This window comes from Sus scrofa, chromosome 6, assembly GCF_000003025.6.
Source record: "Sus scrofa isolate TJ Tabasco breed Duroc chromosome 6, Sscrofa11.1, whole genome shotgun sequence".
Lineage (NCBI taxonomy): Eukaryota > Metazoa > Chordata > Mammalia > Artiodactyla > Suidae > Sus > Sus scrofa.
In genome coordinates, this window is record NC_010448.4 from 115,876,832 (window position 1) to 115,889,451 (window position 12,620).

Consider the following 12,620-nt stretch of genomic DNA (forward strand, 5'->3'; position numbering starts at 1 on the left):
ATGGAAGTTCCTAGGCCAGGGATCGAATCTAAGCCAGAGTTTCAGCCTCCACCACAGCTGCAGCAACACTGGATCCTTAACCCACTGGGCGACAAGAGAACTCTGGCTTTCACAGTTATATGTCTTGAGTAGACACTCTATGAATTCATCAATTCATTTGTCAGGATACAGTCCCCAAATTGCTAAGTTACATGAGGAATGTATCTCTCTGTTGATCATGAAATATAAAGAAGAAGAAAGAAACTTTTTAAAATTAAATTTATTTTTTATTAGCATATAGTTGATTTACAGTGTTGAGTCAATTTTTGCTGTATAGCATAGTGACCCAGTCATTCATACACACACACACACACACACACACACACACACACACACACACACACACACACACATTCTTCTTCTCATACTATCTTCCATCATGATCTATCCCAAGAGATCCAAAATAGTTCCCTGTGCTGTACAGTAGGACCTCATTGCTTATCCAGAAAGAAACTTTTAACAAAAGTCATAAAGGGGGAGTTCCCTTTGTGGCTTAGCGGTAACTAACACGACTAGTATCCATCAAGACCCAAATTGAATCCCTGGCCTTGCTCAGTGGGTTAAGGATCTGGCATGCCTGTGAGCTGTGGTGTAGGTCGCACATGTGCTCAGATCCCTCATTGCTGTGGCAGTAGTGTAGGCTGGCGGCTACAGCTCTGATTCGACCCCTAGCCTGGGAACTTCCATATGCCATGGGCGAGGCCCTAAAAAAACCAAAAAAAAACAAGTCATAAAGGGAGGAGAGAGCACTGATGTGCAAAGTTGGGTGTTATAGGCTGTAAAACAGTCTGTTTCAGGGCAGCTGCCTAGATCAGTCCTTTTTACATTTTTTTAGATGGATATTTATAAAGCAAGGATTTGTACTTAGTTTTCCATTTCTTTTATTTTTGTCTTTTGTGAAGCAGTTATAACTGTTTTCTTAACATAGTAGATTTTGTGTTTGAGGTTTAGCTTCCGTAGCTTGGGCAGAGTGAAGCAGGGTGGGTCGGCCACCTTACCACAGCTGTACAGAGCTTCCTTTAGCACAAGATCTTATCAGAGTTTCTAATGACACATTTAGTAGAATATGTGTTATCTAGCAACAGATCCCTCATGGTTAGGATCTCTGAATGTATATCTGGAAGAACAAGGACTCTTTATTCTGACTTGATAAAAATGGACTGCAAGAGCTGTCTTTTATGTTTGCTCTTAATGGGGCCATTAAGTATACTGTGCATTGTGAATTCATGTTCTACTGCTGGATGTATTATAAAGCCATGGTATTTATATCTTTTCCTGAAGCACAGAGTTTCCTTTTACTTATTCTGAACATCTCTAAAATCCATCTATTTATTCTGTTTAATCTTTGTTTTTCTTTCTTTCTGTGTCTTTACCTTTTTTCTTTTCTTCCTTTTGGTCTTTTTTCTCTCCCCTTTTTCTTTCTTCCTTCTTTCCATCATCAATTTAGGTAATAATACCCTCAAAAAGTAAATTTGATTTAATATACATCTTGAAACTTTAAAAAAACGTAGTTTTTGGAAGAACTAAATGCAGGGACTCAGCTTTTGGGTCTAAGTATTAAAGAAATTTTAAAATAGTGTTATTCTTGATAATGCTTAATTTGTTGTACTATAATCATGAGTCTGTCCTTTTAATCAACTGACCCCACGCGATGACCTTATTTGAAACACGGAAAGCAATAAAGCCGGGTTACAAAAGACTTCATTGACTTAAGTGAGCCCCTTTACAACAGTGAGCTTATTTTAATCTGCTTTTATATAGGTTTGCCTCAGCGAAATGAGGGCACACATACGAACATGTCAAAAGTACATTGATAAGTATGGACCACTTCAAGAACTTGGGGAGACAGCAACAAGGTTTGTTTCAATAACAGCATAGTTTAATGCTGAATTTGATATGCTTATCAAGAATTTAATGGGGTGGAAAGCTTAATTTTTTTTTTAAGCTTAGCACTTTTATCGTGAAAATATGTATGAGACAATGTTTAGGTTCCTGACCGTAATACCTATTATTAGTAGTCATTTGTTCATAGCAATAATTATGAAAGAATTTTACTCTTTCTGCTTTCTTTCTGTAGGGAAACTGCTCTCTTTCTATAGGGAGACCCAACTGACCATGGGAAAGACTGGGGAAACTTCTTCAGAAGTTTATATGAAGGAATATCCAAAAATAGAAAGCAGAACTGTTGGATTTCTGCTAGGCTCTGTTTTGTGACTAATAGATTCCTAAAGTAGGTCATGGTTAAGGGGTTATTCGTCTGCACATTTTCTTCTCCACCACTCAGTCCCCAGCTCATTCCCTCTCATTTGGTTGGTTTCTCTCTGGAAGATAGGAAGTGACATGTCAGGATATGGACTAACAGGAAAGAACAGGCCTGGGGCAGTCATTCTGAATCCTACACCTGTTTGCTGGGCAATCTTATAGGCTGGAGGAAGGGTGGAGGTGAGTAGTAGATATAGTGGAAGATATTGATCGTTAATTTTCTTTTCCTTAAAAAAATGGAGTTCCCGGAGTTCCTGTTGTGGCACAGCAGAAATGAATCTGACTAGTAACCATGACGTTGTGGGTTCGATCCCTGGCCTCACTTAGTAGGTTAAGGGTTCGGCATTGCCGTGAGCTGTGGTATAGGTTGCAGACACGGCTTGGATCTGGCATTGTTTTGGCTGTGGTGTAGGCCGGTAGCTATAGCTCCACTTCAACCCCTAGCCTGGGAACCTCCATATGCCGTGGGTGCGGCCCTAAAAAAGCAAAAAAAAAAAGCAGAGCTCCTTGGTGGCTTGGCAGGTTAAGGTTAAGGATCCAGCGTTGTCCAGGTTGCTGCTGTAGTGCACACTTGATCCTTGGCCTGGGAAATTCCCAGTGCCATAGCATGGCCAAAAAAAAAAAGAATTAAAAAAATTTTTTATTAAAGTGTAGTTGATTTACAATGTCGTATCTATTTTGGCTGTACATTAAAGTAACCTAGGCGTATATATATGTGTGTGTGTGTGTATACATATATACATGCATATATATGTGTGTGTATACATATATATATATACATATACACACACACACATATATATACACACATGCATTCTTTTTTCTCATGTTATCTCCCGTCATGTTCTGTCAAAAGAGATTAGACACAGTTCCCTGTGCTGTACAGTAGGAAAAAAAAAGAATTTGAGGCACCACTGTCTAATGGAAATATAATGCAGAACATATGTGTAACTTTAAATCCTCTAGTAGCCATACTCAAAAAGTAAAAAGAAATAAGTGAAATTAATTTTAACATATTTTATTTACCCAAATGTAGCCAGAATATTATCCTTTGAACATGTAATCAATATACAAATTGTTGAGATATTTTGCTTATATAAAGATAAAAAAATATATATAGTATATATATATTTTGTGTGTGTGTGTGTGTATATATATATATATATATATATATTTTTTTTTTTTTAGGGCTGCACCCACATCATATGGAGTTTCCCAGGCTAGGGGTCAAATTGGAGCTGTAGCTGTAGGCCTATGCCACAGCCACAGCAACGCAGGATCCGAGCCACATCTTTGACCTACACCGCAACTCACACCAATGCCAGATCCATAACCCTCTGAGTGAGGCCAGGGCTTGAACCTGCATCCTCATGGATGCTAATCAGGTTCCTTAACCGCTGAACCATGACAAGAACTCCTGTGTATATATATATTTTGTATACATACATATGTATGTATGTATAGCCTTCAAAATCAGTGTGTATTTTATACTTCCAGCCTATATCAATTTGGACTAGTCACATTTCAAGTGCCTGGTAGACACATTCGGTTAATGGCTACTCCATTGGACAGTACAGATGCCAGGGACAGATACATCTAGGTGTGCATAAAGATTTAACAAGGTAGTTGCATGCTGTTTTCGATTCTTCACTGGATGCTGCTCCTGTGAATTGACACCTGCAGTCATATATCCCAGTGTCCTAAGAGATGCTAGTTGGAGAACAAGTATCAGCCAAATCAGATGTTCCCTGAATTAGGAAAGGGAGGAAGTGAAAGGGACAGAAAAAGTAACCCAGGCACAGGGGGTTGGTGTGAGCCTCTCTTTCTCCTTAATGAGGTGCTCAGACTGTACTTTTCTTCCAAAGAGATTAAAGTGTTTCAAGTGTCTATTAACTGTGTTTCTGTTCTGTCCCTGTGAGGTTACATATTTACATTTCTCATAAAAACAAAAATGTCAGTACCAAGACTAAGAATATCAAGTCCAGGAGTTCCCACCATGGCTCAGCGTGTTAAGATCCTGACTAGTATCCATGAGGATGCAGGTTCGATCCCTGGCCTTGCTTAGTGGGTTAAGGATCTGTCATTGCCACAAGCTGTGGTATAGGTCACAGATGTAGCTGGATCCCATGTGGCTGTGGCTGTGACATAGGCTGGCAGCTGCAGCTCCAAATCAGCCTCTAGGCTAGGAACTTCCATATGCCACAGGTGTGGCCCTAAAAAAAAAAAAAAAAAGAATATCAAGTTGGGGAGTTCCCACTGTGGCACAGCAGGTTAAAGATCGGTGTTGTCTCTGCAGCAGCACAAGTTCAATCCACAGCCCAGCACAGTAGATTAAGGATCCAGCATTTTTGCACTTGTGGTGTAGGTCACAGCTGTGGCTTGAATTTAACCCCTGGCCCAGGAATTTCCATATGCCTTGGGTGTGGCCCCCCAAAATGTGTATATATATATTTGATATATATATCAAGTCAGAAAGAATGAGGACTAGAAACTAGATCTACCTATGTTTTTTTTCTTTTTCTTTTTGTTGATGCTGCACTTTGTTCCTTTTATTTTATTAAAATTTTTTTTTTTTTTTTTTTGTCTTTTTGTCTTTTGTTGTTGTTGTTGTTGTTGCTATTTCTTGGGCCGCTCCCGCGGCATATGGAGGTTCCCAGGCTAGGGGTCTAATTGGAGCCGTAGCCACCAGCCTACGCCAGAGCCACAGCAACGCAGGATCTGAGCCACGTCTGCAACCTACACCACAGCTCACGGCAACGCCAGATCGTTAACCCACTGAGCAAGGGCAGGGACTGAACCTGCAACCTCACGGTTCCTAGTCAGATTCGTTAACCACTGCGCCACGATGGGAACTCCTGCTTTTCCATTTCAAAGGCAATAGTTTGGATCTATTAACCCCAGATTCCAAGTCCATCCCACTCCCTCCCTCTCCCCCTTGGCAACCACAAGTCTGTTCTCCATGTCCATGATTTTCTTTTCTGTGGAAAGGTTCATTTGTGCCGGGTATTAGATTCCAGATATAATTGACATTCTATGGTATTTGTCTTTCTCTTTCTGACTTCACTCAGTATGAGAGTGTCTAGTGCCATCCATGTTGCTGCAGATGGCAGTATTTTGTTCTTTTTATGGCTGAGTAGTATTCCATTGTGTATATATACCACATCTTCTTAATCTATTCATCTGTCGATGGACATTTAGCTTGTTTCCATGCCTTGGCTATTGTGAATAGTACTGCAGTGAACATACGGGTACATGTGTCTTTTTCAAGGAAAGTTTTGTCTGGATATATGCTCTTTTCTTTTTTTTTTTTTTTTACTTTTTACTGCCACACCTGCAGCATATGGAAGTTCCCAGGCCAGGGGCTGAATCGCAGCCACAGCTGAGGCCGGCACCACAGCCATGGCAACAGTAGATCTGAGTCACATCTGCAACCTATGCCACAGCTTTCTACAACACTGGATCCTTAACCTGCTAAGCCATAATGGGAACTCTGCTGCATTCTTTTTTTTTTTTTTTTTTTTAACCTCTAGTTAAGTGACTGCTGTCTAATTATCAATAGTTTCAGTAATATTTATGTTCTATGCCATTTCCAGGTGTATATGTCCGTTTTGTCAGAGGGAATTGGATGAAGACAGCTTGCTGGATCATTGCATTACTCATCATAGATCAGAAAGGAGACCTGTGGTGAGGATTTGTGTTACTATATATATCTGGAATGTCTGAATATTTGATACATATTAGAAAATCCATTTGATGGGCTTCTATTTATAGATATAAAGGATAATTTATGTTAAGGTTATGGTGATTCTATGACATTAACAATATTTGAAAGTGTTGAGTTGAAACTAATAAGAATTATCCGTGTGCAATCACTCATTTATGAAATTAAACAGCATTATCTCTTATACATAGTCATGGGTGTAATCAACTAAGCAGATCCGAAATGCACAGTTTTAAGATCTAACTTTGGTATACCAACTGTGGTCACATCCAAAGTGAAAGATATTTTTTTAAATAATGCAAACAGGGCTATCATGACAATATACTAGAAATGAAAAGAAGAAAGTCATTTATCTTTTTTCAAGAGTTTGCGTTTTTATTTTTTAAAATTAAAGTTTTATTGAAATATAGTTGATTTACAATGTTATGATAATTTCTGCTGTACAACAAAGTGATTCATTTGTACATATACACATATCCATTCTTTTTCAGATTCTTTTCCATATAGGTTATCACAGGATGTTGAGGAGAGTTCCCTATGCTGTATAGGAGGTCCCCATTGACCTGTTTATTCTGTATACATTAGTGTGCACATGCAAATCCCAAACCCCCAATCCAACCCCCACCACCTGTCCCTTTGGTGACCATAAATTTGTTTTCAAAGTCCATGAGTCCCTTTGTTTTGTAAATAAGTTCATTTTTTTTTTTGAGTCCACATATAAGGGTTATCATATGATATTTGTTTTACTCTGACTTCACTGAGTATGATTTTTTTTTTTTTTTTTTTTTTTTGTCTTTTTAGTGCCTCGTCCACAGCATGTGGAAGTTCCCAGGCTAGGGGTGGAATCAGAGCTGTAGCCACCGGCCTACGAAGACACAGTCACAGCAATGCCAGATCTGAGTTTGCTCTTCGACCTATGCTGCAGCCTGCAGCAACACTGGATCCTTTAACCCACAGAGCGAGGCCAAGGATCGAACCTAAATCCTCATGGATACTAGTTGGGTTCTTAACCCACTGAGCCACAACAGGAACTCCAGTATGATAATCCTTGGGTCCATCCATATTACTGCTAATGGCATTATTTCATTCTTTTTTATGGTGGGGTAATATTCCATTGAAGATATTCCACATCTTCTTTCTCTGTTCTTCTGTTGATGGACATTTAGGTTGCTTCCATGTCTTGGCTATTGTAAATAGTGCTGCAATGAACAGCGGGGTGTATGTACTTTTCAAATTATCCTGGGTATATGCCCAGGATTGGGATGATCATATGGTAGATCTAGTTTTAGTTTTTTAAAATGGAGTATTAAAGAACTAGCATGTACTCAGATAAAGAAAATTTATGGTGATCAAAAAAACTCCAGTTTAGAGTTCCCGTCGTGGCTCAGTGGTTAACAAATCCGAGTAGGAACCATGAGGTTGTGGGTTCGATCCCTGGCCTTTATCAGTGGGTTAAGGATCCAGCGTTGCTGTGAGCTGTGGTGTAGGTTGAAGATGAGGCTTGGATCCCGAGTTGCCATGGCTCTAGCATAGGCGGGCGGCTACAGCTCCGATTGGACCCCTAGCCTGGGAACCTCCATATGCCGCAGAAGCAGCGAGGAAAATGGCAAAAAGACAAAAAAAGACCAAAAAAAACCAACTCCAGTTTGGGAAGTAAGAAATGTTTTACTTTTTCAAAAAGCATTTCCACTTGTGTTTATTCTTTCACTTGTCTACAAACATACATTTATTAATTTATTTTTGTTTTATATTAATTTTATTGGAATGTAGTTGACTTACAAAGTTATGTTAATTTCAGGCATACGGCAAAGTAAATCAGTTATACATATTCATACATCCATTTCTTTTCGATTCTTTTCCCATACAGGTTATTACACAGTATTGAGTAAATTTCCCTGTGTGATGCAACAGGTCCTTGTTACCCATCTGTTTTATATACAGTAGCATGTATACAGCAATCACAACCTCCTGCTTTATCCCTCCTCCCTCAGTGTTTTCCATCTGGTAAACATGTTTCATTTCAAAATCTTTGAATTTGTTTCTGTTTTGTGAGTTCTATTGTATCATTTTTATTAGATTCCACATATTAGGGATCATATATATTTATCTATCTCTGCCTGACTTCACTTAGTGTGCCATTTTCTAGGTCCATCCATGTTGCTGAAAGTCATTTATCTTTATTATTAATCAATCTCTTGTTTATTTCATAGTCTGAGTATTGATCCATATGTTCACACATTAAATATACATATTGCTTATCATTTCCTAGGTACATTATGAATGTGGCCAATTTTCTTTTCAATCTGGCATTTTAGTTCTACTTTGCAGTGTGGTGTTTTGTTTTTTTTTTTTAATTGTTATTTCCCCCAACACCCTTATTTTTTTTCCACTGTACAGCCTGGGGACCCAGTTACACATACATGTATACATAATTTTTTCTCCCATTGTCGTGCTACGTTGTAAGTATTTAGACATAGTTCTCAGTGCTACACAGCAGGATCCCATTGTTAGTCCTTTCCAAAAGCAATAGTTTGCATCCATTAACCCCAAGCTCCCAATCCCCCCACTCCCTCCCCCTCCCCCCGGGCAACCACAGGTCTATTCTCCAAGTCCATGATTTTCTTTTCTGTGGGAAGGTTCATTTGCTGGATATTAGATACCAGATATGAGTGATAACATATGGTATTTGTCTTTCTCTTTCTGACTTACTTCACTCAGTATGAGAGTCTCTAGTTCCATCCATGTTACTGCAAATGGCATTATTTTGTTCTTTTTTATGGCTGAGTGCAGTATTCCTTTGTGTATATATACCACATCTTCCTAATCCAATAGTCTGTTAATGGACATTTGGATTGTTTCCATGTCTTGGCTATTGTAAATGGAGCTGCAATGAACATGAGGGTGCATGTGTCTTTTTTAAAGAAACTTTTGTCCAGATATATGCCCAAGAGTGGGATTGCTGGATCCTATGGTAATTCTAAGTATAGATTTCTAAGGTACCTCCATACTGTTCTCCATAGTGGTTGTAGCAACTTACATCCCCACCAACAGTGCAGGAGGGTTCCCTTTTCTCCACACCCACTCCAGCATTTGTTATTTGTGGACTTATTAATGATGGCCATTCTGACTGGTGTGAGGTGGTATCTCATGGTAGTTTTGATTTGCCTTTCTCTAATAATCAGTGATGTTGAGCATTTTTTCCTGTGCTTGTTGGTCATCTGTATATCTTCCTTGAAGAAATGTCTATTCAGGTCTTTTGCCCATTTTTCAATTGGGTTGTTGGCTTTTTTTGCTGTTGAGTTATATAAGTTGCTTGTATATTCTAGAGATTAAGCCCTTGTCAGTTGCATCATTTGAAACTATTTTCTCCCATTCTGTAAGTTGTCTTTTTGTTTTTTGGTTACCTTTGCTGTGCAAAAGCTTGTCAGTTTGCTTAGGTCCCATTGGTTTATTTTTGCTTTTATTTCTGTTGCTTTGGGAGACTGACCTGAGAAAATATTCATAAGGTTGATGTCAGAGAATGTTTTGCCTATGTTCTCTTCCAGGAATTTGATGGTGTCTTTTACAATTTTCATTTCTATATAGTTGTGAGGCAAAGCAGGATAATGATAGGTATATTATCACTTACTATTTTTGAACATTTGGACTGGTGCCAGTTTTTAAGATTTGAATTTGCATTCTTGTATATTTAAAGCTTTCTGTGAGTTCCTGACATGGCTCAGTGGTTAATGAATCCGACTGGGAACCATGAGGTTGCAGGTTCGATCCCTGGCCTTGCTCAGTGGGTTAAGGATCCGGCGTTGCCATGAGCTGTGGTGTAGGTTGCAGATGTGGCTCAGATCCTGCATTGCTGTGGCTCTAGCATAGGCCAGCGTCTACAGCTCCAATTCGACCCCTAGCCTGGGAACCTCCATATGCCACGGGAGCGGCCCTAGAAAAGGCAAAAAAAAAAAAAAAAAAGACAAAAAATAAAAATAAAAAAAAAAATAAAAATAATAAAGTTTTCTTTCTATAGGCTTCTTTCCTGAGAGGAAGTTCCTTAGGTTGGTATTTCTGGGACCAAAAGTGCAACTTTTTATTAACTCTTGAAATGCATCCTATAAAGTTTGAGTCCATTTATATCTGTGTTGGCAATTTATGAGTAAACCACTTTCACCTCAACCTGGCCAAAATTTGATACATTTATTTAAAAAACTACCCAGTCTTAACAGATGTAAAATGATACCTTGAAGACTACTTTGAATTTTATTTTAGTTTTATGGTATGTGTGTGTGTGGTTTTTATATATAAATTTAGTTGTTGTTGGTTTTTTTAAATTTTTTTAGGGCCACACTTGTGGCATGTGGAAATTCCCAGACTAGGGGTCAAATCAGAGCTGCTGCCAGCCTACACCACAACCACAGCAATGCCAGTTCTGAGTCACATCTGCAACCTATACCACAGCTCACAGCAATGCCAGATCCTTAACCCACTGATCGAGGCCAGGGATTGAACCCACATCCTCATGGATACTAGTCAGATTTGTTACTACTGAGCCACGAAGAGAACTCCATTTTCTTATATTTGAGTTTTACAGGCTTTTTATTTTTTCATTAAATCCTTCCAGAAAGTGGATGAGATTGAAATGTAACTATATTAGGTAGATGACAGATAGAGAGATAGATATATAGATAGCCCTCACAACAATCCTATGAGGTGGATATGATTATTTCCATTTTAACAAATGATAAGCCAAGGCTCAGAGAAGTTAGGTAAGCTTACAGCTGATAAGTAAACAGCTACAATTTGAACCTAATAATCTAACTCCAGGGCATAAACACCTGTTCTCTTCTGGCAAGTTCAAGAGAAAAGCCCCACATGGAGTTCTCCTGTGGCAGAGTGGGTTAGGGATCTGGTGTTGTCACTGCGGCAGCTCTGGTTACTGTTGTGGCAAGGGTTTGATCCCTGGCCCAGGAACTTTCACATGTCATGGGCATGGCCAAATAAAAGTCCTATAGCATAGTCAAAGGTATCTGTTATTCATGCTGATGGCTCAGAGGTTTGGCCTTGGAATGGCTAGCCAGGAGCTTGATATGTGTTGGGGAGCCAGGGGAGATTGTCGTGGAAGGAACTGGGCTAAGGAGGTGTTTTATGATAGGTCCCTAGGGAACCTGCCTAGAAGAAGAAGAAGCTTAAAGAAGGCATTAAGGTGACATAATAATGACTACCATTTACTGAGTTCTAGGTGCCTCTTTGTTTCCTCCGAACAACCCTGTGAAAGAGATTTTATCAAAGCTGTCTGGGAGTTCCCATCATGACTCAGCGGAAATTAATCTGACTAGGATCCATGAGGACACAGGTTCAATCCCTGGCCTCACTCAGTGGGTTAAGGATTTGGCATTACCGTGAGCTGTGGTGTAGGTCACAGATGTGGCTCAGATCTGGCGTTGCTGTGGCTGTGGTGTAGGCCAGCAGCTACAGCTTTGATTCAACACCTAGCCTGGGAAGCTCCATATGCTGAGGGTGTAGCCCTAAAAAGCAGGGAAAACAAAACAAAACAAAACAAAAAGACTGTCTGAGCCCAGACCAGTAGTGTCTGTGGTACTGCTCTGGCCAGATGAACACAAGGCCCTCTGGACATGGGCTGGCTGCATTATAGCATCAGTCAATCCAGGGCAGACCCCATACTTGTCCATCCATTGGTACTGTGTACCTGCTGCAGCAGAAATCCAGTCCACATGCTGTTCATTTTGGCCATCATATTGAAGGTGGCCCATGAAAGCTGAGTCTTCTATGATTTAGAGGTCACTGAAGAAAGCCAACATAATAAACAAATAAACCAGGAATGGTGGGATCAGATTGCCTGTGGAATTTAATAGTTAAAAGCCTAGGCTTTGGAAGAGATAAGCTTTGGTACAAAAATCCCATTAACGTCTTTGCCTCTGTTTCATCATTTGTAAAATGGAGGTGATGATGTTGGTGATGCCTTTTTCACAGGGTAGTAGACAATGGGTCAAATGTTGATGGTGGGTTACTGCCACTTTTGCAGGTATATAAAATCAGGGCATGAGGAGTTCCCATCGTGGCGCAGTGGTTAACAAATCCAACTAAGAACCATGAGGTTGAGGGTTGGATCCCTGGCCCTGCTCAGTGGGTTAAGGATCCGGCATTGCCATGAGCTGTGGTGTAGGTCGCAGACGCGGCTCAGATCCAGTGTTGCTGTGGCTCTGGTGAAGGCCGGCAGCTACAGCTCCGATTCAACCCCTAGCCTGGGAACCTCCATATGCCATAGGAGCGGCCCAAGAAAATGGCAAAAAGATTAAAAAAAAAAAATCAAGGCATGAGATTTCTCAGAGAAAGCCATGTACTCTCACAGGGAGCCTGAGCTAGGAGTAGGGGAGGTGAGGTGATAAAACTTTACCACAAGGCTAGGATACTGTCATGTCCTTGAGGCAGGACCAGATTGCTCAGAAAAGCCATGGTTCTGTAATACACCAGGGCTGTCTAGAGGTGGTCACTTTAGGTTTCCTAGGTTAGTGTTTGATGCTGAGTAGAAACTTTAGATACATGCCACTCTGAATGATCTAGCGCCTCTAGAATTCAGATACACACTGAGGTT

At 40.0% G+C, this 12,620-nt stretch overlaps 1 protein-coding gene across 5 annotated transcripts in view; it reads left to right on the plus strand.

Annotated features, from left to right (window-relative positions):
* RNF125 (ring finger protein 125) overlaps positions 1-12,620 on the plus strand; it is a 47,854-nt gene that overhangs the window by 19,135 nt on the left and 16,099 nt on the right. For all 5 annotated transcript variants that reach the window (XM_003127888.5, XM_013999274.2, XM_021096213.1 and 2 more), the window contains exons 3-4: positions 1,801-1,895; positions 5,895-5,985. In XM_003127888.5, the coding sequence (XP_003127936.4) occupies positions 1,801-1,895; positions 5,895-5,985 (186 nt within the window). The remainder of the gene's footprint in view (positions 1-1,800; positions 1,896-5,894; positions 5,986-12,620) is intronic.